This window comes from Balaenoptera ricei, chromosome 3 (assembly GCF_028023285.1).
Source record: "Balaenoptera ricei isolate mBalRic1 chromosome 3, mBalRic1.hap2, whole genome shotgun sequence".
NCBI lineage: Eukaryota > Metazoa > Chordata > Mammalia > Artiodactyla > Balaenopteridae > Balaenoptera > Balaenoptera ricei.
The window spans coordinates 168,614,534-168,641,968 of NC_082641.1; the positions used below are offsets into that span (position 1 = coordinate 168,614,534).

General features: G+C 41.7%; 1 protein-coding gene across 1 annotated transcript; it reads left to right on the forward strand.

Annotated features, from left to right (window-relative positions):
• Window positions 1-1,105: 1,105 nt before the first annotated feature.
• ZNF317 (zinc finger protein 317) lies at window positions 1,106-27,422 on the forward strand. Its single transcript, XM_059918013.1, has 7 exons — window positions 1,106-1,271; window positions 21,030-21,155; window positions 21,718-21,857; window positions 22,340-22,466; window positions 23,044-23,139; window positions 23,635-23,717; window positions 24,204-27,422. Exons 2-7 carry the CDS (start codon window positions 21,125-21,127, stop codon window positions 25,521-25,523), a joined length of 1,797 nt encoding a protein of 598 aa, XP_059773996.1. The 5' UTR covers window positions 1,106-1,271; window positions 21,030-21,124; the 3' UTR covers window positions 25,524-27,422.
• Window positions 27,423-27,435: the final 13 nt, after the last annotated feature.

Sequence of the window (27,435 nt, forward strand, 5' to 3'; positions counted from 1 at the left end):
GCTTTAATCGCTGCACTATAGTTTCTTGACTATTCCTCCACTGTTTCTGCATTCCCTGTTTCCCTGATTAGCAGCTGTTTGAATCTGCCCTTTGGAACTCAGGAAAAGTCTAGGAGGCTGAAGCCTTCATCCTACAAATAAGAAATGGGGGACCCAGGGGCTTCCCTGGTGGCGCAGTGGTTGAGAATCTGCCTGCCAATGCAGGGAACACGGGTTCGAGCCCTGGTCTGGGAGGATCCCACGTGCTGCGGAGCAACTAGGCCTGTGAGCCACAACTACTGAGCCTGCGCGTCTGGAGCCTGTGCTCCGCAACAAGAGAGGCCGCGATGGTGAGAGGCCCGCTCACTGCGATGAAGAGTGACCCCCGCTTGCCGCAACTAGAGAAAGCCCTCGCACAGAAACGAAGACCCAACACAGCCAATAAATAAATAAATAAATAAAAATACATTAAAAAAAAAAAAAGAAATGGGGGACCCAGAAAGGGTTTTTTGCCCAGGAGGGCCAGTTTCAAGTCCTGCTGTGACCTTTCATGACTCAGAAACAAGAAAAACATTTCTGGCAAAGCAATCAGATTCTGGGTTGATGGTCAAGGTAGAGCTGAGCATTCCCTGTTGGATCAATGGGACAAAGAAGGGTCCACAATGTTGCCAAGGTTTACAATGGACATGTGGAAAGATGGGGTTGCTATTATTTGAAGTTGATAAGGTGGAGTCAGGTGTTTGATTTGTGGACTTTAAATGTGTCTCTAAAAAACCCAAGTGGAGAGAGAATATCTCATTCTGTCTGGCATTCAGGGTAGAGGTGTGGGACTGTGGATGAAATTTTGACTAGAGTGTATACACAGTACTTAAAGAGGTAAGATTCAGTGCTACCACAGGGATTATAAGACGAAAAGAGGCCTGAGAAATGAGTCCCGTGGCACTTGAACAATTAGAAGTTGGGGGGAAATGAGCGCCATCCGCAGTTTCCACCGAGGTACCCCCACTATGCCCCTCTAAACTCCAGAACTACATTTCCCAGAATCCTTTCCGTCTGTGCTTCCTGGTTAGCGGCCGGTTATGAAGTCCCGCGACACTTAGAAGGCGGAAGTGAAGCGGAAGCCATTACTCTCCGGAGGCGATTGCTGCTGTACACATGGGCAGAGGAGTGGTCCACCGCGGCCACTTCCGAGCTGTTGGTCCCCGCGGCATACCGGACCTTTCAATGAGCTTCTCGTCTCTTCGGCGGCAGCTTCCGTGACCTCTGCTCCCCGTGATTCTACCCTCCGTGATGTAAGACCCGCTTTCCTCACTTAACCCTTTACTCCCCGCCTTCCTGAGGACAAGAGAGGCCCACAAGGCAGGGAGGGGTAACGGGGGACAGGGACCTGGGACCGGGAAGCCAGGCAGCCAGTCGGAGTGTGTTTTAGATCCTGTGATAAGCGGTATGAAACGCTAGTGATGAAGTTTAGGACCACTGTATTTAGCGACGAGGGAGAGGCACTGGTGATCTGGTCCAAAAAAACTGACATCTTGGGATGGGGACAGAAAAGCCCGGCCAAAGTGAGTTCAGGACATTATTTGGGGGGGGAGGTGTGTGTGTGTGTGTGTGTGTGTGTGTGTCCGGAATTGGAGACCGCAAGGATAAACTACCTACCTTTTGCTTTGTGGTCAGCTTTGTCTAACATTAATAGGAGCACACTGGTTTTCTTTCTGTTAGCATTTGTCTTGAATACTTTTTACACTTAAACTTTTCGGTTATTTATCTTTATTTACTTTAGTTGACTCTCGTGTATATAGCCTATAACTAGATTTTAAAATGCACTTCAACATTGTTGTTTAATTTGAGAATTAGTCCATTAATATTTATTGTGATTACTAATATTTTGCGTTGATTTTTACCATCTTATTTGGTACTTCCTGTTTATTTTTTTCCCTTCAAATAATTATTTTATCAGAATATAGGACATATATGTCTCACAAAAATATGAAAACACAGAAAATTAAAAGAAAAATAAAGTGAATCTGCAAACCAGGCCAAGAAAAATAAGAATTCGAAACCTCGGAAACCTGTATTCTCCTAAACTTCATCCTTCTCTTTCCCCATGATTTTCTTCCTGGATTTTACTGCTTATATGTTTTCTCAAAAATGTATTTACTAATTTTGGTAATTACTTGTAGGTGGACTTACACTAAGGTATTTTCAGAGACACCCTCTTTCCATATTGATGGAAGTACACATTTTAATTTAGAGATTTCCAGATATCTTGTAGAAGATTACACGCACCTACCTACCCATTCTTTTTCAGGTATTTTGTGACTTAAATTTTAGTCAGTTTACAAAGTTCCACATACCGAGGTTTTGTTTTCAAGTTGAGTTGAATATATATATATGGATTTTGAGAATATTGGCATCATTATGCCATTGAATTTTACAATTAATTAGTTATACCTTTTTTTAAAATAAATTTATTTATTTTTGGCTGCGCTGGGTCTTTGTTGCTGCGTGCGGGCTTTCTCTAGTTGCTGCGAGTGGGGGCTACTCTTTGTTGTGGTGCACGAGCTTCTCACTGTGGTGTCTTCTCTTGTTGCGGAGCTCGGGCTCTAGGCGAGCGGGCTTCAGTAGTTGTGGCACGCGGGCTCAGTAGTTGTGGCTCGCGGGCTTAGTTGCTCCACGGCATGTGGGATCTTCATGGACCAGGGCTCGAACCTGTGTCTCCTGCATTGACAGGTGGATTCTCGACCACTGTGCCACCAGGGAAGTCCCAGTTATATCTTGTACAATGCCTTTCAGTAAAGTTTTATGAGGATCAGCAAAAACGATTTAAGGGTTTGGTTTGTTGTTGTTGTTTTTGTTGTTAGATTTATTCCTAGGAAAGTGTGTATTTTCCTTTTGCATCACACACTTTTTTTTTTTTTAAACAGAACAGAGTCACACATTTATTTTTTTAATTTATTTTTATGTATTTATTTATGGCTGTGTTGGGTCTTCGTTTCTGTGCGAGGGCTTTCTCTAGTTGTGGCAAGCGGGGGCCACTCTTCATTGCAGTGCACGGGCCTCTCACTATCGCGGCCTCTACTACTTGCGGAGCACAGGCTCCAGACGCGCAGGCTCAGTAGTTGTGGCTCACGGGCCTAGTTGCTCCGCGGCATGTGGGATCCTCCCAGACCAGGGCTCGAACCCGTGTCCCCCGCATCAGCAGGCAGACTCTCAACCACTGCGCCACCAGGGAAGCCCACACACACTTTTTATTATTTACTTTCTCTGCTAGAGAGGCTGAGGACTTTGAGTAGCATTGAATGGAGTTTGGATAGCAAACTTGAAGCAGTCCTGTTTTCTTTCTGACTTTAAGGGAAGTTAACTTGAATGTTTGCTGGAGGCTTTTTTTTTTGGAAAGCGTTTATTAGGTAAAAGAAGTCTCCTATTTCCTAATTTAAGAGTTTTTGTCATGAACAGCTGTAGGCTTTTAACAAGTGATTTCCACCCCCACTCCCAGCAACTACTTTGATATGTTGATGGATTTCAATCACCTTTTGAAAACTATGCCTGGTCTGTGATAGGTTCTAGTTCTGTTTGTGCTTTGAATGAATAAGTGAAAAATACGACTTTCTCATTTACCTGATAATGTGGTGAATTAAACCAATTGATTTTCTAATGTTACATTAAATTTGCTTTGGTAAAATAACTAAATTGGAAAGGGTATGTACTATTTTATCATTTTTGGTTTCTGGTTGCTAGTGTTTTTGTTTGATGATTTACATCTATGTTTGAGTGAAATTGGCTTGTAATTTTCCTTTTCTGTTTCAGGTTTATTCCAGCCTCATAAAGTGGGGTGGGAGTGTTCCCTCTTTTTTCTAAACTCTGGAATATTTTGTCTAAGAGTAGAATAACTTGTTCCTTAAAAGGGAGTTTTACCAGGAAAAACCATTGGGGTCTGAATTTTCTTTGCGGAAAATTTTAAAGCTGTTGTTTCAGTTCTCTAAGAGTCATAGGGCATCCAAGTTCTCTTTCATTATGGTGAGTAAAATTTCTTTAGGAATTTATTCATTCCATCTAAGGCTAAATTGTATAGTCAAAGTTGTTAATAATGTGCTTTTATTATATTTTTAATGCTTGCTCCATGTGTAGTGTTTTCTAGGTTTTCATTCTTGTATTTATATGTTCTTTTTTTTAAAAAATGCATCCTGCCAAAATTTTGTCAATTTTGTTTTTCATGAAGAACCACTTTATAATGTGTATGTTTTTATTTCATAACTTTCTGTTCTTTATAATTGTCTTCCTTTTACCTTTTTGGCATGTTTCTTTACAGTTTCTTACATTGGAACCTGCACATCGAACGGATTACAGTGATAGTATTTTATTATACTTTAGTTCTAAATATTATCAAATATTATGATTTCTTTGGCATGTGAATTATTTAGGCCTTTTTCTTTTAATTTCCATTTCTGTGACGTTTTTCGGGTTATCTTTTGGTTATTGTTTGCTAACTTGATTGCACTATAGTCTGAGATTGATGCCATTTTCTGAGACACACATTGTGCCCCGTGTGTGGTTGGAGTTTATAGTTAGGAAATACTGTTTCATCTTGTGCAATCTGCATATAGTTATTGAATTGTCTGCTTGAACATATTATTGAGAGCTCTGGTAGTGGCTTTGTCCATTCTCCTTAGAGTTCTGCCCCCCTCCCCCCACACCGATATATATATTTTTTAAAATAAATTTATTTATTTAACTTTGGTTGCGTTGGGTCTTCCTTGCTGCACATGGGCTTTCTCTAGTTGCAGTGAGTGGGGGCTACTCTGTTGTGATGCGCAGGCTTCTCATTGAGGTGGTTTCTCTTGTTGAGGAGCATGGGCTCTAGGCGTGCGGGCTTCAGTAGTTGTGGCGCAAGGGCTCAGTAATTGTGGCTCACAGGATCTAGAGTGCAGGCTCAGTAGTTGTGGCGCACAGGCTTAGTTGCTCCACGGCATGTGGAATCTTCCCGGACCAGGGCTCGAACCCATGTCTCCTGCATTAGCAGGCGGATTCTTAACCACTGCACCACCAGGGAAGTCCTACCACTGATATATTTTTGAGGATGTATTATATGACATATATACAGCTTTTTCTTGGGTTGTACCTCTTCTTTTTGTAATTCCTCAGTTTTCTCTATTAGCCTTTTTGCCTTAATTCATTCTGATATTAATATATTTAAACCAGGTTTTTTTTTAAAGTATTTGCCTTGTATATCTTTTTAAAATTTCTGTTCTTGCTATATCCTTTCTCTTGTAAACAACATATAACTGGATTGTTTTTACTCCATTTTGAGAATATCTGTATTTTAGTTGAAGCATTTTGTCCCTTAACATCCTTTTTTCTTTTTTTTTTTTTTTTTTTTTTTTTTAAATTTATTTATTTATTTATATTTATTTTTGGCTGTGTTGGGTCTTCGTTTCTGTGCAAGGGCCTTCTCCAGTTGCAACGAGCGGGGGCCACTCTTCATCATGGTGCACGGGCCTCTCACTGTTGCGGCCTCTCCCGTTGCTGAGCACAGGCTCCAGACGCGCAGGCTCAGCAGTTGTGGCTCACGGGCTCAGTTGCCCCGCGGCATGTGGGATCTTCCCAGACCAGGGCTTGAACCCGTGTCTCCTGCATTGGCAGGCAGACTCTCAACCACTGCGCCACCAGGGAAGGCCCAACATCCTTTTTTCTTTTCTCTAGCTTCCTTTGATTTGAGTAGTTTTTTCATTCCACATTTTTCTTTGCATATTTTGAATTTATCTACGTTTATATGCATATTGAATTTATTTATGTCTATTATTTTAGTGGTTATTTTGGAGTATTCTTATTCATGCTCGTTCATGAAATTTAGATTTTTTTTTAAATTAATTAATTTATTTATTTATGGCTGCGTTCGGTCTTCATTGCAGTGCGCGGGCTTCTCATTGCATTGGCTTTTCTTGTTGCAGAGCACGGGCTCTAGGTGCGTGGGTTTCAGTAGTTGTGGCACGTGGGCTCAGTAGTTGTGGCTCACGGGCTCTAGAGCACACGCTCTGTAGTTGTGGCACACGGGCTTAGTTGCTCCGTGGCATGTGGGATCTTCCCGGACCAGGGCTCGAACCCATGTCCCCTGCATTGGCAGGCAGATTCTTAACCACTGTGCCACCAGGGAAGTCCCTAGATTTTTGATATGTTATCACTCTCCTGATTTACATGGTTTTTTGATCATGCATTTTAATTCTATCTTTTTTTTTTTTTTTTTTTTAAACTTTTGGGTTTTATTTATTTATTTATTTATGGCTGTGTTGGGTCTTCGCTTCTGTGCGAGGGCCCTCTCCAGCTGCGGCAAGCGGGGGCCACTCTTCATTGCGGTGCGCGGGCCTCTCATTATCGCGGCCTCTCTTGTTGCGGAGCACAAGCTCCAGACGTGCAGGCTCAGTAATTGTGGCTCACGGGCCCAGTTGCTCCGCGGCATGTGGGATCTTCCCAGACCAGGGCTCGAATTGCAGTCCCCTGCATTGGCAGGCAGACTCTCAACCACTGCGCCACCAGGGAAGCCCCAATTCTATCTTTTTTTAAACCTCAGAAGAGATTATCATTGTATACAGTCATTTTTAGTTTCATTTTACCCACACATTTTCCATTTTGTATGCTTACTTTGATTCTTGGACTCTGATGTAAGTTCTTAACACTCTTTACCTTGGTTCCTTGATTTTTTTTCTTTCTCTCTAAAGTACGTATTTTAGAATTTCTCTTTTCTGTGAATGGCAAGCCCAAATATACCATTATTTTGCTATCTTAGTAGACATTTTGGTTGCTAAAGGACTGTATATTTTATTCCAGAGCCATGAAGATGTTCCACTATCTTCTGGCTTCCATTATTGCTGGCGAGGAGTTAGGTATCAGGCTAATGTTTATTTCTTTAAAGCAGTGATTCTTAAAGTGTACTCCAGACCTACAACATCAGCATCACCTGGGAACTTATTAGAAATGCATATTCTTGCATCCCCAGTTTCTGATGAATCAGAAACTGGGGATGTGGCCTAGCAATGTGAGTTTTTTGGTTTGTTTTTATAAAATATGTTTTCAGTGTGTTTTAACAAGCCCTCCAGGTGATTCAGATGCAACTTGAAGTTTGGGAATCATTGCTTTAAAGGTAACCTGTGCTATTTCCCCTGGCTGCTGTTAAAATATTCTTTTTGCCATTGCTGTTTCTCTGGTTCAGTGTTATTGTATCTAACTGTGATCTGTTTTTATCTTCAGTCTCTTTATATTTGCTTTCTGAAATGAGAAATCCACAGCTACTATATTTTGCAGTAACTGCCTGTGCTCCTTCTCTCTCCCTTTGGAATTCTATTTAGAATCAGTTCAGCCCTTTTCCCTCTGTCCCCCATGGCTCTTTATACTTATCTTTTTATCTGTGTGCCCTCATGTTTATTCTCTAGAAGTGGTTTTTAAATGTAAGCCTGCATAAAAGTCACCTATAGTGCTTGTTAAAACAGATTCATCAGTCTACTCCAAAGAGTCTCATTCAGTTGGACTTGGATATGAACTGGGCATCAGAATTATTAAAGCTCTCTAGATGATGTTTATGCAGCTGGCTGGGGGACCACACTTTGTGTGATACTCTAGAAAACAATTTTTTGGGGGCTGTGTGTAATCTGATAAAGCTATTTACCTAGTCCCCCCCATTTTACCTTTATTTCAGCAATTGTAATTGTCCTTTTAGAAATTACACATTTTTAAATTTCTGAGTATTTATCGCCAGCTTGTGAATGATTTTGAAAGATATGTCTTTTTTAAAAAATTAATTAATTAATTAAATTTGTTTTTTGGCTGCGTTGGGTCTTCATTGCTGCATCCGGGCTTTTTCTAGTTGCGGTGAGCAGAGGCAACTCTTTGTTGCGGTGCACAGGCTTCTCATTGAGGCGGCTTCTCTTGTTGCGGAGCACGGCCTCTAGGCGCACGGGCTTCAGCAGTTGTGGAACGTGGGCTCAGTAGTTGTGGCTCGCGGGCTCTAGAGTGCTGGCTCAGTGGTTGTGGCGCACAGACTTAGTTGCTCCGCGGCATGTGGGATCTTCCCGGACCGGGGCTCGAACCCATGACCGCTGCATTGGCAGGCGGATTCTTAACCACTGCGCCACTAGGGAAGCCCTCTGTCTGTATCTTGTGTTGCACTTAAAATAGTTTTGAGAGGAAGGTTTAATCAGTATATCTAGATTGCCTGTTGGAAATAGAAGTCTTAATCTGCCCTTTTAGCCGTGGGACATTTCATCTGGTTGAAAGCTTACAGATAGTGAAGTACATAGAGATATTAATTTACAAGTGTAACACATTTCTGGACTGAGAAAAATGGCATGCAGTGTTCTCACAACTATTGTTACTTTGTCTTTGTGTACAAGAATAACACTGGTAGAAACAGTTCTAGCAGTGGCAGAAATATCACTCCATAAAAGTAACAAAAGAATCATTCTATCTTTAGTATTTACATCTGCAAATTCTGAATATCTTGGGGCAGTATTACAAAATTGAATGTGGGGATTTTAAATCAAATATTGGAAGAATTATGGCCACAAAAGGAGAAGTCACAATAGAACAATTTAAAGGGTAAAATGTGTTTTGGACCAAAAAACTGATGTAGGAGGCAGATCTTCTGTAATTGTGGGGAGCAGGGGTGAGATTAGGGTGAGGTATGTGGGCGGAGGCATTAACCGTGCACTTGTATGATGCTGAAAGCACCTCTTTGAATTTTGTACTCCAGCAACCTCTCTTACCTCACCCTAGTGCTGGTCCTGGCACAGAGAAAAACAGATCCCAATGAGAATGGGCTAAGATGTGTTGCAATAGAAAAAGGGAACTGTTTTCACTGTGTTATAAAGGAAATTAAAAGAGAAATTAAACAATCTCAGTAGCCTTTGAAAATTCTCTCTCCATCGCATTTGTCTGTGCTGATATCAGTCTGATAATCGTGGTTTTGTTTCATGTATTGTGTAAAAACGGGAGTCAAAACTTCTTTAATAGATCCCATAACTGTTTCCAGACTCCCCTGCTCCACTTCCAGTCACTTAGATGCTGAGGTAGTCCTGTTGCATCTGTATTCAGGGTCACTGAGTGTAGCTCAACAAGTGGTATAATGCTCAGATGAGAAACACTCCAGAACCTCGCTCTGGCCTCTAGTTTGCATTACCATGAGACTTTGAAAATATCCCCCAGGTTTGAAATTGATGTGAGTGCACTCTCTATCCAGGCTTGAACCATTTGTTTACCTTGCCCCACGTTTTGGGCAGTAGTGAATGATGGGGAGCCAAGGTGTGGCTAAGCTTTATGGCTGTGTCCTAGCATCTGGGTCAACATACATCTCATAGGACCTGAAGGGGAGTCCCCCCCCACACATACACCAAGATCCATAGACCCCCTCCTTTGTGATCTTCCCAAGACCCCCGGGTCCGGGAGGGCCTTCTCAATATGGAGAGAAATGTAGATCAGCTTATTTGTCATCCATTCATTCTTTTTGCTCACTGTTACCCTGTTTGTTGTCTGAGGTACTGTTCCAGACACCTCAACAGTGAAAAAAACAAAGAAGTGGAAAATCTATCTGCCTGGAGCTTATTGTCAGGCTGGGCATAAGGGAAGAAAACTAAACAAGTAAAATACATAGTATGTGTGGGAGAGACAGTAATGCTTACTAGGTGTTCTGTGTGCTGTCCTATACTTCCCAGGATCCCTGGAATTAGCAGGGGCATGTGACTAGTTCTGGGCAATGAGCTGTGAGCACTTCAGGGTCAGAGCGTATGTGTCAAGGTGCACAGTTCTCTAGGCACACCCTTCTCTCATCATCCATGGCCAGAATGACCACAGGTTTCAGTTGGCTCAGTTACAAGAGGCATGCCCCCGTGTAACTGGTAAAGTTTCACCACCAGCCCAGGTTGAACAAGTAACATGAGCCAGACATAAACTTCCGTTTCATCGAGTCATTGAGATTTGAAGTCTGTTTTTGCAGTAAAATAGAGCCTACCCTGACTTACACGGTATGTTAAGTGGAGGTTAGTGCTTTGAAGAAAAATAGAAGAAGGAGTGGGGTTTAGGGGTAGACAGGCAGAGGTTTGCATTTTGACTAGAGTGGCCAGTCAATGCCATGTCGAGACACTTAAAGTTGACTGAAGATCCGAAGCAGGAGAGGGAGCAGGTACACTTGAATGTGAAGAAGCACATTTCCATGTAGAGAACAGCAAGTGCAAAGATCCCAAGGCGGGAACATGCCTAGTACAGGCATAAGGCCCAGTGAGGATAGTGTGAGCAGGGCCAGCGGGGGCCGGGAGCCAGGAGGGGTTGTGGATGAGGCAGCAGGAATGTAGGCCTTTGGCTGAGTGAGATAGGACGCCAGCAGGTTTTGAGCAACAGAGTGATGTGACCTACATTTTACTGGCAAAGTTCTACTTGCCGTATAAACTAAAGGACAGAAACAGGGAGACTTTAGGAAGCTATTGGAATGATCTAGGAGAGAGGTGGTGCCTTCCACCAAGACAGTATTAGAGTAGGTGGTGAGGAGTGGCCAGATTTTGGGTAAGTTTTCAAGGTAAAGCCCATAGGATTTGCTGGTGATTTGGATCTAAAGTGTGAAAAAGGAGAATCCAGGATGACTTCAAGGCTTTTTGCCTGGAGCTCCTGGAAGCATGGAGTTGCCATGGAGATGGGGAGGCTGGCAGGAGCTCAGCATTAGGTGTTTACCTTCAGGTCTTATTAGATATTGCAGGGGAAATGTTTTACGTATTGCTCATCTGCCCATTTCTCTTGCTCATGCTGCCTGGGGCAAGTACCAAGGAATGGAGAGTGGCATCCACTGTAAATTAACAGTTTACAGTTTAAATCGCCAACAGCCATTTTGTTTTATGATAAAAATAATGGTGTTTTAGAGTGAACATTTATTGAGCACATACAGTCCCATAATCCAGTGTTATAACCTCCAGTTTCCAGATGAGAAAACAAGTTTAGTGAGCCCATTCTTTTTTTTTTTTTTTAATTTATTTATTTATTTATTTATTTATTTTTGGCTGCGTTGGGTCTTTGTTGCTGCACTCTGGCTTTTTCTCTAGTTGCGGCGAGCGGGGGCTACTCCTCGTTGCGGTGCGTGTGCTTCTCATTGCCGTGGCTTCTCTTGTTGCGGAGCATGGGCTCTAGGCGCCCGGGCTCAGTAGGTGTGGTTTGCGGGCTCTAGAGCGCAGGCTCAGTAGTTGTGGCGCACAGGCTTAGTTGCTCCGCGGCATGTGGGATCTTCCCAGACCAGGCCTCGAACCCGTGTCCCCTGCATTGGCAGGCGGATTCTTAACCACTGTGCCACCAGAGAAGTCCGTGAACCCATTCTTGAATGGAGCCCCCATGGGCAAGAAAGCTGGGCTTGCAGCAAGGTGGGGTCACCTGACGTCTCAAGGACAGACAGACAACAACCTTCATGGATGTGTAATCAGGACCTGGATGTCAGTACCGAAGGGAGGAGGGACTTCAGAGTGTGAACATGTGTGGGATGGGGTAGAAGAAGGCCCAGGAGAACCCTGGCCCTTAGGGATCCTGGCAAAGGAGGAAGGACCACAAGCAGGATTCTCAAAAAGAGCAACCAGAGATGGAGGGGGACAACCTTGGGATTGATGCACAGTGGCCAAGAGCAGAGGCTCCCCAGGAAGAGGGAGAGAGGAGAGGTTGGTAGTGGGCAGGATCATGTATTGAGGAGATCAAGCAAGACAAGAATCAGGAAAAAGCTGTTTCCTGATTTGGTGTCAGGGAGTTCACATGCAGAGAGGTCACCTTGAGAGGGGACATGTGTGGCTCTGGAATCAGGTTCATTAGCCCCTGTTTTGTGACCTTGGTCACATGACCTAACCCTTCAGTACATGCCCCACTTTTCTCAGGATACTGCTTACCTCCTGGGGAAGTTGTGAGAATTAAATGAGAGTCCCTGGAAAGACTCAGGAGATACTTTGTACATAGTAAGCATGCTTATGTTGTTATTTGTAGCATTGCTATTGATGTTGGCAAGAAAAGTTGGGGAACAGAAACTTGAGCAGAAATTTGTAAATTGAGAATAGAGGAATAAGTGGGAGGTGAGGGTGGAGACCTTGTTCTTCAGTGACTCTGAACCTCTTTTTTTAGCTTATCGAGTCTCTCCTCAGTAATCTGATGCTGGAACCCAAAGGCACAGTGATCCAGAAAGAGCTTTGTAAGTGAGAATCCTCTACTTGAGAAAGGCTAATGTCTGTTCCAAGTTCGACCTCAGAAGGCTTGCAATACCTCTTTATACCCAGAAGGTGGCAGCACCTGATCTCATTTGGAGACAAGTACCCTGGTATCTAGAAATGAATAAAAGATGGTTAACATTTGTGTATTTCCTCACTGCAAAAGGGGAAAGAGAAGGGAGCTAATATTTGTTGAGAATCTACTACATCAGCTGATGTAGTATTCTTGAATCTCTGAGAATCCTCACTGTTCTCACACAGGTGGTACTTATCAAATAAAACTATGCCCCCACTGCCACCTCCAAAGGGAGGAATGAACTCAGGCTTGGCAGTTAAAGAAATTAGAGCCCAGGTCTCACCCCTGCCACCTGCTATGCAATTTTCTGGCAGTTACTTAAACTCTCTGAGCCTGTTTGCGCACCTCTGATGGTGCTATAAGGCCCATCTGATTGGTTTTCTGTGGGGTTCAGGTAAACCCAACACTGGATCGTACTTAACATGAGGTGGGACCTGGGTTCCCACCAGTGGCAGTGCTGTTCACTCCCTTTGTAAACCTTTCAAAGAGAAATGCAACTACTTTTATTATTATTACTTCACCCAGTTTCATAAGTTGTCCCCAGGAGTATTACATTTTTCCAATTGTGTTTTATTACATCTGGTTTGTTCATATTTCTAGAAAAAAGGTAAGACTGGTGCTCAGTAACATTTAATTACAGCTCAAGGAATTAAACAGCTTGCCCCTTATTTTCTAGGTAACAAGCTATAAAATTGTGTTCTACAGTATTTTACATCCCTACTCAGTTTTTAATTTGAAAAGAACATAATTCATCACCTTGGCAAACAAGTGTTTTTTTCTAGCGTATGATAAATATGTGTGTAGCTAAAGAGACTGCAGATAACGCAGTTTTGGAGAGCATTTGGCAACACTTACTAAATGTTTAGTCATAAATGTTGACTAAACATTTCGCTATCTAGAAATTCGTTCTAAGGAAAAACTTGAAAAAAACTGCAAAAATTTAGCTGCAAATATTTCTTCCAAGTGTTGTTTTTCTACTTGTGAAAAATTGGAAATATTCTAAACATTTTAACGTAAGATCATTTCAATAAATTGATGTGCCTATCTAGAAACACTTAGAAAATGAAGACATTAAAATATCAAGACATTAATGAAAATGAAAATACATTATACAAATAGTATAGCTGATTCTAAATTTCATCTGCAAAAGAAAATATTTGAGAATATCCAATATTTTTGACAAAGAAAAACTGATGAGTGACACATTGTCCTAGATACCGGAAGATACTAAAGTAATGTGATTTTTTTTTTAACTTTTATCATTTGAACTTGATTTTACTATTCATATATCCTTTTCTTCATTCAGTATTTTGAAAGTAATTTCTATGTGTGAGGTACTGTGCTTGGCATATGTATAACTGAATCGCTTTGCTGTATGTCAGAAATTGCTGATATGTATAACAAATCAGCATAAATTCAGATGAGATTTGATAATCACCTATATGAAAAAAAACCTAAAACTGCTAAAGGATTAATTCAGCCAAACAATAAATGACTGGGGTAACTATGACATATGGATTAGCAGTGATGGAGATCAGGGCAAGATGCCCCAAAATATGCCACTTTGGCATATTGATTATTTTGAATTAAAGTTACATAAGAAACAGTTGGCATAAGAAGGACACTCTGACCCTTTTTTGCTACCCTGAAAGTAGGAAATAAATCTCCCGTGTGAAAAGTAACTTCCCTGTACCAGAAGGCAAAGAGACATCCTTATCTCCAGAGATAGATATGAAGTTCAGAGCTGAGAAGGCTGTATAAACAAAATTTGTTACTTCTTTACCAATTTACTACCTCAAGCCCAAACTTTGTCTTGTCAATTCTTCACAAATTTATTGTTTCTTTGTCTGAAAGGTATAAAAGCTGCCTGCTTTGGTCACTTCTTTGAATCTCATAGAGAATAATGTGGCATTGACTGAGAACCAGACAACCTATCAGTGACATAGAGTCTAAACACCACCCCAGGCTTAACGTGTATACAGGTAGCTTGGTCTCCAGGTAGCTTGGTCTCTTTAGGAGTTCAAAGATGTTTGAGGTTGTGCTATCTTGGTTTTGGTATCAGGGTAATGCTGGCCGTAAAGATTGTGTTAGAAAAATGTTACCTCTTCTATTTTTGGAAAAGTTTGAATAGGATTGGTGTTAATTCTTCTTTTAAGTGTTCGGTAGAATTCACCAGTGAAGTCATCTGGTCCTGGACTTCTCCTTGTTGGGAGAATTTGATGACTGATTGCGCCTGTTTATTTGTTATGGGTCTGTTGATTTTCTATTTCTTCTCCAGTCCATTTTGGTAAAGTGTATGTTTCTGGGAATTTGTCCATTTTATGTAGATTACCTAATTTGTTGGTGTACAGTTGTTTATGGTATTCTCTTTATTTTTATTTTTTAAAATATTTTTTCTATTTCTATAATGTTGTGGTTTTTTTTTTTTTTTTTTGGCCATGCCTCACGGCTTGCAGGATGTTTGCTGACCAGGGATTGAACCCGGCCCTGGCAGTGAAAGCCCGGCGTCCTAACCACTAGGCCACTAGGGAACACCCTTTTAGAGTCTTTTTTTTTTTTTTTTTTTTACAATTAGTTATTCATTTATCAAATTTGGAAAGACTTTTTATTATTATTATTTATTTATTTATTTATTTATTTATTTATTTATTTATTTTTGGCTGTGTTGGGTCTTCGTTTCCGTGCTAGGGCTTTCTCTAGCCGCGGCAAGCGGGGGCCACTCCTCATCGCGGTGCACGGGCCTCTCACCATCGCGGCCTCTCCCGCTGCGGAGCACAGGCTCCAGACGCGCAGGCTCAGTAGTTGTGGCTCACGGGCCCAGCTGCTCCGCGGCATGCAGGATCCCCCCAGACCAGGGCTCGAACCCGTGTCCCCTGCATCGGCAGGCAGATTCTCAACCACTGCGCCACCAGGGAAGCCCTAGAGTCTTTTTAATTTCTGTAAGGTTGGTAGTAATGTCCCCACTTTTACTTCTGATTTTAGTTATCTTGTTGATCTTTTGAAAGAACCAACTTTTGTTGATTCTAGTTTTTCTGCTCTCCATTTCATTTATCTCTGTTCTAATTCTTTTGCTGCCTTTAGGTTTAGTTTGCTCTTATCTTGTTGCTTAAGGTGTAAAGTTAGGTTGTTTGAGATCTTTCTTCTTTAATGTAGGTATTAACTGCTATAAATTTCCCTCTGAGCGCCGCTTTCATTGCATCCCATCAATTTTGCTGTGTTATATTTCCGTTTTCATTTGTCTGAAAGTTTTTTCTAATTTCCCCAGTGATTCCTTCTTTGTCCTGTTGGTTGTGTGAGAATGTGTTGTTTCATTTCCATGTATTTGTAAATTTTCCAGTTTTCCCTCTATCATTGTTTTTTAGGTTCATTCCATTGTGGTTGGAGAATATATTTTGCTATTATTTGTCTTAAAATTGGTTGAGAATTGTGTTTGGCCTAATTTATGGTTTATCCTGGAAAACCCTAATTTTCTTTTTTTTCGTAAGTGTAGTTCATTGATTTTCAGTGTGCTTGTCCACTTTTTAATGTAGACATTTAACTGTATACATTTCCTTCTGAGAATGACTTTAACCTCATTTCACAAGTTTTCATTTGTTGTATTTTCATTTTCATGTAGTATAAAATATTAAGTTTCCCTTGTTTCATCTTCTACATAAAATTATTTGTGTGTCTTTAACTTCCAAATATTTGAGTATTTTTTAGACATCTTACTGTTATTAATTTCTAATCTAGTACATTTGCTATCTTTTTAAGTTTGAGACTTTTTTATGGTCCAGCATATATGATCCAGACTATTGCTGGGTGTTGAATTGGAGAAAGTTAAATGATTTGGAGACACGTGGTGTAAGAGGTAGAATTCATTGACTTTTTTTACAAGAGTTTTAAATCATCTACTTTATTTTATTATTGAAGTATAATTGATTTACCATGTTGTGTTTATTACTGCTGTACAGCAAAGTGATTCAGTTATACATGTATATACTTTTTTTATTATTCTTTTCCATTATGGTTTATCATAGGATATTGAATATAGTTCTCTGTGCTATACAGTGGGACCTTGTTGTTTATCCATTCTGTATATAAAAGCTTACTTTTGCTAACCCCAAACTCCCACTCTATCCCTCCCCCAAACCCCTCCCCCTTGGCAACCACCAGTCTGTTCTCTATTCATTGACCTTTTCTGCCCCCACCCCCCTTCATTTTCTACTTAATATCGGGCAGTGGATTAGGACCTGAGTACAGTGGTGCACTCTTCTAGTTTACTATATAGTTTAGGAAACAGAGTATAAAACAAGGAAATAAAAACAAGGAAGTAAAAACATAAAAATACATTGTGACAGGTTTTGTAGGAGAAAGAGAGTCAGCTAACAGAGAAAGCCAAGTTTTTTCATATGAAGATAATAACTTAAATTTGTAATGTGAAGAAGGTTGTGTGGATTTTTCTTTAGTTTCTAAGTGATTAGAGCTGTGGACTGGAGCAGTTAAGTTGCAGCTTTTTTTTTAAACATCTTTATTGGAGTATAATTGCTTTACAATGTTGTGTTGGTTTCTGCTGTATAACAAAGTGAATCAGCTATATGTATACATATATCCCCATACCCCCCTCCCTCTTGTGAGCAGCCAGAGAGCTGGCTACTGATTCTCTTTGTTGAGCCCAGAAACACAGGCTCAACAGGCTTTTGTATGAGATGTTCTTTGGTGGCTATTAGTAGGCAGTGAGAATATGATTTCGACTTCATATTGGACCTTGACTGTTAGAGATGAAAATTAAGGGACATTAAGGGAAGCCTTGGCAAAGCACAGAGTATGAAGAGCAATAGGGTAAGGGCTGATTCTTGAGCAAATTCAGCCTTTAATGGTGGAAGGAGACCTTCTGAAAAAACCTTGACAGAGTATCAAGAGAAGTAGAGAGAGAACCAGGGAGAGAGTTATATAGAAGCCTAGAAAGAGAATGATTCTCGAAAATATACACCAAATTTTGCTGAGGAATTGTATTTTCTGTGAAGATGGAGATGATGGTAATTGCCATTAGGTACACTGAATTAGGGAGATAGTGTGGACTGTCTTTATAAGCTTTTGCTCTGGAGGGAGGGCTAAGTGTAGTCGAGGCAGATCTGAAGAGGTTGGCTTTAGAAGGGAGGGAGGGCAGACATCTTACTGGTAATTGGAGTCATAGGTCAGTTGTGGGAGGAATTTTTGTGTAACTGGAGACAGGAAAGTAAGAAAGACTCCACTTAACTTTTTTAAAGTAGAGTATAATTTACGTTCAAGAAAATGCACATATCTCAGGTGATCAGTTTGATGAATTTTTTGACACGGTGTACATTGTATAGCCACTAACTGAAAAAGATAATAAAATATTTCAGTTGCCCCAGAAAGTTCCCTCTTGCTTCTCATTCTACCACCATATCATATTCCTGCAAGGAGGCAACCAACTTCTTTCCTTCTATTGACTTAAACAAACACATATTGCTATCAACCTTAATAAATTTTACCTATTTGTGGAATTGGAGTTATAGAGCTTTTTTTTTTTTTTTTTTTTTTGGTCTCGCTTCTTTGTCGGCATTATAGAAGTTCATCCATGTTGTGTGTCTCAGTAGTTTCTTTTCATTGCTGAGTAGTATTCCACTCTACATACCACAGTTTGCTTATTCATTCTTTTGTTGATGGATATTTAGATTGTTTACACTTTGGGGCTATTAAGAATCAGATTGCTATGACCATTTTTATATGAATCTTTGTGGACATGTTTTAAAATTTTTCTCTTGGGTAAATATCTAGGAGTGGAATTGCTGAGTCAAATGGTAGGTATACTTTTTAAAAAACTGGCGCATTGTTTTCCAAAGTGGTTGAACCATTTCACACCCCCACCTTTATTATATGAGAGTTTTGGGTGTGCTGTATCCTTGCCACCATTTAGTGTTGATAGTCTTTTAATTTTGGCTGCTCTGGTGGGTTAAAATGTTATTCCATTAGTTTTAATTTGCATCCATCTGATGACTAATGATTTTGAGTAACTTGTCATGCTTATTGTTGCTCACTCATTAAATTTTGTGAAGTGTCTAAGTGTAGCCCTTGCTGAGTTATTTTTTATTTTTTATTATTATTGTTTTGTAGGAGTTCTTTATGTAGTCTGAATGTGAATTCTTTGTCAGGTGTACGTACTGCAAATATCTTTTTTCCCCAATCTGTGGCTTGCCTGTTTATTTTCTTTCTTTTTTTAAAAAAATAAATAAATTTATTTATTTATTTATGGCTGTTTTGGGTCTTTGTTGCTGTGCGCGGGCTTTCTCTAGCTGCAGCAGGTGGTGCCTGGGCTTCTCATTGTCGTGGCTTCTCTTGTTGCGGAGCACGGGCTCTAGGCACACAGGCTTCAGTAGTTATGGCACGTGGGCTCAGTAGTGTGGCTTGCGGGCTCTAGAGCTCAGGCTCAGTAGTTGTGGCACATGGGCTTAGTTGCTCCACAGCATGTGGGATCTTCCTGGACTAGGGCTCGAACCCATGTTCCCTGCAGTGGCAGGCGGCTTCTTTTTTTTTTTTTTTTTTTTTTTTAATGAGAGCCTCTAGGAACTACATTTTTGTCTTTTTTTTTTTTTTTTTTTTTTTATGGCTGTGTTGGGTCTTCGTTTCTGTGCGAGGGCCCTCTCCAGTTGCGGCAAGCGGGGGCCACTCTTCATCGCGGTGCGCGGGCCTCTCACTGTCGCGGCCTCTCTTGTTGCGGAGCACAGGCTCCAGACGCGCAGGCTCAGTAATTGTGGCTCACGGGCCTAGTTGCTCTGCGGCATGTGGGATCTTCCCAGACCAGGGCTCGAACCCGTGTCCCCTGCATTAGCAGGCAGATTCTCAACCACTGCGCCACCGGGGAAGCCCTGGCAGGCGGCTTCTTAACCACTATGCCACCAGAGAAGCCCCTATTTCCTTAATAATATTATTTGATGAATAGAAATTTTTAATTTTGGTAAAGTTTAATTTATTGATTTTTTAAAATGTTTAGTTATATTTGTGTCTAGTCTAAAATATTGTTGTGTAACTCAATGTTGTTAAAGTGTTCTCTGTGGATTTTACTTTTTGGTGTCTGATTTATCTCAAAAAGGTTTTTTTTAATTCAAATTTTTGTGTATGCAGTGATAATGGAGGTCAAAGTTCCTTTTTGTCCATTAAGTTCTTGCAGCACCTTGTTTTTTTCCTAATTTGAAGGTCTAATTGGCTTTCTTAGGCGATTTATGAATTGGGCAGCATCCCATCTACTGACTATAGAAGGGTGCTGTCTCAGCACTATTTATTAAAAAGACAACTTTCCCTAATGAATTTCTTTATTCCCTTATTGAAAATCATTTGACTATGCACGTGTAGGTCTATTTCTGTTTTGTTCCATTGACCTTTTTGTCTATATTTATTCCAACAGCTTTTCATTACTGTAGTAAAGTTAGTAGTATGAATCTTCCAAGTTTATTTTTCTTTCTTAACATTGTTCTGGCTCTTTGAGATCTTCTGCATTTTGGTACCCATTTTAGATTTGGTTTGTCAATGTCTAGAACATAACCTGCTGAGATTTTGGTGATGACGGCGTTGTATCTGCAGATGAATTTGTGGAGAGTGAATACCTTAATAATATTGACTCTTGCAGCCCTTGAAAATGATATAGCTCCTCACTTATTTAGGTTTTTTATTTCTTCCAGCATGGTTTCACAGCTTTTATTTGGTTTATTCCTATGTGCTTTATATGTTTTATGCTATTATAAATGAAAGTATTTTTTAAGTTTCATTTTCCAGTTCTTTGCTGAGTTATGTTTTTTTAGTTGTGATTACTGTGAAATGAAATGCAAGATTATTTGCTGAAAGCAAGGGTCATGTAAGACAGTTTTGGGTTTAGAAAAACTGGTGAGATTTTTACATGGTTTGGGGGAGATTGGAAGATTGGATTACCACTTATGCTTTTCTTTAGTGTAGATGCTCCTTCAAGGTTAGTGACTGGGTTTTGAAAGCTGCTGGTGTGACTGGGTGTGTGCAGACTGGTCTTTCCAAGTACCTTCAGGGAGGAAACAGATGGTTGGAATCATCCCAGACTGGTCTTCTGCTCATTGGGGGTATACTAGGTAGAGGATTAAAGGAATTTGGACAAAACTTTGTAGAAGTGATGGATCATGATGGATCTCTCAGCTGAATAGGTGGGGCAATGAAGAAGAATTTGCTGTTAGGGAGCAAGGTGGTAGAAGCCTGGGTGGCCTGGAATCCCCTCTAAGTGGTAGAGTTTATGTGAGAAGAATGTTGTGTAGGAGGTTTTGTCCAGAGAGCAAATTTCTGAATCATTGTTTGTGAAGTGAATCTGATTCTGGTGATGACAAGGCCTGGGCTGTGGCCCACAGGTGTGTATGTTGGTGTGGAGTGGGGGGCCAAAAGGCATTGGCGATCAGAACACATGGTCCAGATGGACCAGTCCTCATGGATGCTGGAGCCATCCTAAGCCAGGAGGACTATGCCTTGAAGTTGAAGAGGTCTGGGACCCAAGTGTTCAATGAGTGACAGAGTTTAACAGAATTGTAACTGGGGACAAATTACTTGAGAGAGTGAATCTGAACTTACCCGAGGTAGGTCAGGGACCTCCACCACATTGCCTGGAGGTTTTACCTAAGCTAGGTTAAGGCCCAAGCTGAGACAAGCTGCTCCAAAGAGGAAACGCTGAAAAGCAAAAGTCAGAATTGTCCTGTTAGTGGGAGAGACAGAAAGCCTTTGGCTACACCTAGTAGTCTTTTTCTCATTTACTACAGATGCCTGCTCCAAGAGTCCCATGAGAGCGAGAGAGTAGCTTTCTGGTGCCAGTGCCCTGCTTTCGTTCAGGCAAATTTACTATCATTCTCGCAGGATGGCAGCTCTTGGTCTGTCTCCCACATGTGGTAAGTTCTTCGGGTGATGAATGCCCTCAGAAATCAAGCTTCAGTGGCCCCTGCCCCTTCACTGAGGGCAAGGATGTGCACAGCTAGTGGGAGGGCTGCCAGGTTAGAAGTGGAGGAGGATACGTGAACTGAACGAGGGTGGGAGCGAAGTTCTGAGAGCTCCCCAGGTGACTGTGTCTGATTCAGGGTCTTTGTGAGTTTGGGTGAGGCAGGGAGTGTTTGTAGTTGGTGTGTAAGGAGGGATACTGGTAATTGGTAACCCTGCGGCATCCCATTTATTATTTTGATAAGTCTGGATGAAGTAACAGCTCTATCGCAGAGCTTTTATTTCTTTACCCATAAATTGAGAATATATATCATTATCTTTATGGCTATGTAGGCCCACCACCCTTTTTCCTGTCCTTGAGTAGAGCAGGGCTTCTCTGGCTTGTTGTACAACAGTGTGTGTGAGGGAGTGTGAGATTGGGGCATGTGCACTGCACACATATTGTTAGTGTGAGACCGTTTCCTGATCTGCGAATGTCAGGTGGGCTTTAATCCTCATGGGTCCTCTCTTCTCTAGCTATGTCCAACCAGGAGCCTGCCTATGTCCATGAGTCAGAAATTCCTCTTTCTTCAAAAGACCATTCCTGTCCCCAGGATGTGGAGCTGTTTGCATACAATGGCCTGGAGCCTCATACATCAACCAGTGTTGGTTCCCAGGTACACCAAGGATCTCAAGGCCCCTGAGGGTGGAGGAGGCACTTCCCTAGAATGCCCCCAACATCACATGTTAGGATTCTTTTAGATCTTTATCCAGGCTGATCGATGCATGATCAGGGTGCAAGAGGAAGAGCTGGAGAAGTTGGTGAGGCTGTCCTGGTATCAGGGATGTTAGGGGAAATGACTTATATAACAGGTGTTTCTCTCATAGTATAGCTCAAAGCTCTCAGGCCAGGTTTGGAGTTTAAGCAGGTTTGATCCCATGTCAGAGTTGCATTTGAAGCAATGAGATTATCTCATAAGATTTCTCATTGGAAGAGAAAACATCTGAGGACTGACCTCTAGAGTAAATGTTTAGACCCCAGATCCCCATATTGAAAATCCTGTGTTTAGAGTCTCTCCTGTGTAATCTTTAGCTTCAGCCATCTTTGAACACAGATAGGCTGGGTTCTCACTGACCCCAAATGTGTGTGGTGTTTCAGAAATCAGTGACTTTCCAGGATGTTGCCGTGGACTTCACTGAGAAGGAGTGGCCCTTGCTGGATTCTTCTCAGAGAAAACTGTACAAAGATGTGATGCTGGAGAACTATAGCAACCTTGCCTCAGTGGGTAAGGCTGGTGGCATTTCTTCATTTATTCGTTCATGAATGAAATGTCTTTGTTGTAAGTACTTGCTGTGACCTAGGAACTGTGTGGGGATTCGGAACACAGTTATGAACAAGCCGACCTGGTGCCTGCCCTGATGGTACCTTGGATATTGAGACCTGTCCATTGCATTGCCCTTGGAGGTTGTCAAGTGTATCTGAGCTTGGGCATAGCTTTCTGAGTTAAGACGGCCTCAACCCTAGCAGTCCAGTGGTTAGAACTCTGAGCTTTCACTGCTAAGGGCACGGGTTCAGCCCCTGGTTGGAGAAGTAAGATCCTACAAGTCGTGTGCCGCGGCCAAAAAGAAAAAAAAAAAAATCCTCATTCTTTTGAAGGGCAAAATGTGTGGGTATTTGTGGTTTTGTGTTTTATGGAAGCCTTTCACTGTGTTCCTTAGAAATGTGGCACCATCATTTTGCTGCTCCTAAGTCAGACTTGTCCATCTTCAGAGCACTGAAGACCAAAACACTGACCCCAGACTAATGGAAGGGGTTGTCCTCTGCACGATCCTCCCTCAACATGTGTCTTTCCCCGTGAGTAGGGTGTCAGGTGAGCAAACCCAGCCTCATCTCCCACTTGGAGCAAGAAGAGGAGCTGAGGACAGAGGAGCAGGAACTTCACCAAGGCCCTTGTCCCGGTAAGCACCAGGCAGACACAAGTGTTTCTGAGAATCTGCTCTCTCCAGTGATTGGGATGACAGAGATGCGTTAGGAAACGTCACCTAGGGAAATCTGAAAATGCTCTTTCTCTTTCACTGTCCCTCCATCCTCTCACGATTCTTTTGGTCTCCATGTCCCTTCGTCTTTAAATTCGACATGTGTCCAAATGGGTTCTTTGTCCCATTCTTTCCTACTCAACATTCCTGATCACACTCTTAATGTCATTATCAATGTCATTCTTTGAAGAGGTGCTTCTTAGTGAGTCAGCTTAAATTTCTACCCTTGTCATTGCCAAATATCTCACACACATAGCCAGATTTTTCAGTCATTTTTACTCATGTGTGTTCTCCCCTTTCATATTCCCTTTCCTTCTTTAAGGTTAGTATTTGCAAAGAAGGCCACCTCTGTTTTTGTCACCATCATCCCACCATTTTCTTTCTCCAGCAAGTTAATATTTTCCCAATTTGTTTCAGATTGGGAGACTCCATCTAAAACCAAATGGTCAATTCTTATGGAAGATATTTTTGGGAAGGAAACATCTAATGGTGTGACAATGGTAAGATTTCCTTGGGATAATTCTGGATCTTCCATATTGGGAGAGGACAGGGGCAGCCTGAGTTAGAAAAGCAGCTCAAAGCCAGGCAGGTCCCCAAGAGGAAACAGTGTCAGAGACACTGAATATTACTGATTTGGGGAAAACTCTAAAACCTGGCCCCAAACCTCTTCACTTAAAGTTCCAGTGAGTAAATATTTCTATAACTATGTCTCAGATGTTGAGTGTTGGAGCTTAATTTAGTTTTAAACAGTTAACAAAGTATATGCAAAAAGCTTTATGAAAGTTATACACATGGAGCCTCAGGGCATAGTGTTCACTTGTTTTCTTTGCTGGAGTCCAAATGAGGCAGGAGCAGTACTTTTGCATTGCAAAGTATGACATTATTAGTCATAATGATGTGCTTCTATGCCAGTTTATGTGGGGATAGTCTTAGGAATGTAATGAATATGGGAAATGCCTTAGTCAACACTCCCTCTTCATCAACAGGAAAGCAGTCGGCTTGGAGAGAAATCCAGTGAATATGCTAACCTGTTTGACGTCTTCAGCATGGGTGCTCACCTTACTCAGCAAATGGGAAGGCACACTAGCAAGAGGCCTTATCACCGCCGGGACTGTGGCATGACTTTCAAGAACAGATCCCATGTAACCCAACATGTGAACATTTACAATGGGAGGAAAATGCATGAATGTCATCAGTGCCAAAAAGCCTTCACCACGAGTGCTTCCCTTACACGGCACAGGAGAATACACACTGGGGAGAAACCCTATGAGTGCAATGCCTGTGGTAAAGCTTTCAATGACCCCTCAGCTCTTAGGAGTCATGCAAGAACTCACCTCACAGAGAAGCCCTTTGACTGCAGTCAGTGTGGAAATGCATTCCGAACCCTCTCCTCACTGAAGATACACATGAGAGTTCACACTGGGGAGAGACCTTACAAGTGTGATGAATGTGGGAAGGCATACGGCAGGAGCTGCCATCTCATTGCACACAGAAGAACACATACTGGAGAGAGACCCTACGAATGTCGCGACTGTGGGAAAGCTTTCCAGCATCCTTCACATCTCAAAGAGCACGTCAGGAACCACACTGGAGAGAAACCCTACGAATGCACACAGTGTGGAAAAGCCTTCCGATGGAAGTCCAACTTTAACTTGCACAAGAAGAACCACATGGTAGAGAAAACATACGAGTGTAAAGAGTGTGGGAAATCCTTTGGGGACCTCCTGTCACGGAGAAAACACATGAGAATTCACATTGTAAAGAAACCTGTTGAATGTAGACAGTGCGGAAAAGCCTTCAGAAACCAGTCCATCCTTAAGACACACATGAATTCCCACACTGGAGAGAAACCGTATGGGTGCGATCTCTGTGGGAAAGCCTTCAGTGCAAGCTCCAACCTAACTGCGCACAGAAAAATACACACTCAAGAGAGGCGCTACGAGTGTGCCGCCTGCGGTAAGGTATTCGGTGATTATTTATCGCGGAGGAGGCACATGAGCATTCATCTCGTAAAGAAGCGCGTCGAATGCAGACAGTGTGGGAAAGCCTTCAGAAACCAGTCTACCCTTAAGACACACATGAGGAGTCACACAGGAGAGAAACCTTACGAGTGTGATCACTGTGGGAAGGCCTTTAGCATTGGCTCGAACCTTAATGTGCACCGGAGGATACACACCGGCGAGAAGCCCTACGAGTGCCTGGCCTGCGGGAAAGCCTTCAGTGATCACTCGTCCCTCAGGAGTCACGTGAAGACGCACCGGGGAGAGAAGCTCTTCACGTCATCAGTGTGGAAAAGGCTCCAGTGACACATCTCTTTAAAGAGAAACACGAGAGCACAGACTGGAAGGGAACCTGGCAGGTGTAAGGAAGGCAGGAAGCCTTGATGAGCTCATCTCACTGGGCACAAAAGATATGTGTTAACTTGGGAGAAATCCAATTTGTGTAATAACTGTGGAAAGACTTGGGTTTTTCCACATCACTTTGGAGATAGTGTGAGAACTCAAGATAGGTGGGAAAACGTGTTTGTGGTGTGAAGAAGCCGTCAGTGTATGTTTAGCTCTCAACAAACGAGAACTTAGGGGGAGAAACCCTAGTCTGATATTTAATGTCAAAATGACTTCAGCATCACCTTGTACCTTCTTGGCACAAGAGTAAGCCCACCAGGGAGGATCTCTGTAAATTCCAAGACTGGACAGACCTTTCCTGGTCTCACTGTATTCCTCATGAGAGAAATCACACTGAAGAGAAAAACCTATGAAATAAGGAACATGGGAAAGTCGGTAACGGGTGGGCAAACTATGGCCAGCTGTCTGTTTTTGTACAGCTGGCAAGCTGAGAATAGTTGTTGCATTTTTAAGAAGAAAAATATGTGCCAGAGACCATGTGTGGCCGACAAAGTCTAAAATACTCACTGTCTGGCCCTTTACAGAAAAAACTTGCCAGTCCTTGGTCTACAGCAGTGGTTCTCAACTGGGGATAACTTTGCTCCCCGGGAGACACTTGGCAACGTCTGGAGACATTTTTGGTTGTCAGAACTGGGGAGGTGCCACTGGCATGTTTTGGGAAACATTGGGGATGCTGTTAAATATCCTGCAGTGGACAGGGGCTTCCCCCAAGAGAGAGAAATTATGTGCCCCAAAATGTCAATATTGCTGAGGTTGAGAAACCTTAGCCAACAATCCCTCAATTTTTTATGAAACATGTGGGTACTCACACTAGAAGAAATTTCTATTTAAAACTTCAAAATTATAATCAGTGTAATTCTTTCAGGAAACACATGAGAACCCACACTGCAGACAATCCCTATGTGGAGATAATTTCATCCACATTCCTGTCACTTGTGCGTATGAGAATTCACTCCCCAGTGGGATTTCTTAGTAAATGTGGAATTGCACTTATCAGTCTTTCATCATGAAAGTGGACCCCAGCTCATGAATTTTTAAGTCTTTAATTTTAAGATTATGCTCTTCCAAATAACCCTTATGCCTCATCACAGAAGGTTTGTATATAGTATTTTTATTATAATTTCATTCTTGATATGTGTTCATTTCCTTTTGGACAACTTGACCGATGGAATTTTTTAGAATAGTGTTACATGCTGTGTAACATGTGGGTATTTTTAGTACCTGTTTGTTACAAGTATCTAATTCCAATGCAGTTGTGATCAGAGCAGGATGTCTTCATCAGATTCATCCTTTGGAATATTTTTGGCCTCCCATCCAGCCAAGAGTAACATATAGTTGCTCCTTCAGTATCTTATATTTTTTTATATCAAGAAAGTCCAAGTTTTGTCTGATTAGTAAGGTGTGCTATTTTTAAAAATCTCTTACAGGTTTTCCTGCAGCTAGTACAGTCCATGTCCACAGCCTGGCCATTGACAAATAAGCAGATATCACTGTATGGGCTGTAAAAAAGCTCTTGAAAAAGAGTCATTCTTACCTAGATTCTTCTCTACATTTTTTTTTTTCCCTTGTTCTTCTCATTACTTCTCACCTTGAAAAGAGATTCAGTATCTTGTGTTAAAGGTGCATCTTATGACCGTGAGGATGCAAGCCACAGGCTGAAGGGGGAGATAACTGCAGAAAAATCACAATGATCCTGGCTTCCCCCTTGGCTTCTTTGAGTGTCTGCACTAGTCCTGGATTTATTGTTTCCAGACTTCCTATTACATGAGAAAAAATAAAACTGATTATTGGTTTAAGCTACTTTGGATATTTG

What these genes read in the sequence shown, in the direction of transcription:
- ZNF317 (XM_059918013.1), top strand. Translation starts at nt 21,125, where the DNA reads ATGGCAGCTCTTGGTCTGTCTCCCACATGTG. An exon ending in CAACCAGTGTTGGTTCCCAG is followed by an intron (nt 21,858 to 22,339) that starts GTACACCAAGGA and finishes GTGGTGTTTCAG; the next exon opens with AAATCAGTGACTTTCCAGGA. An exon ending in CATCTAATGGTGTGACAATG is followed by an intron (nt 23,718 to 24,203) that starts GTAAGATTTCCT and finishes CTTCATCAACAG; the next exon opens with GAAAGCAGTCGGCTTGGAGA.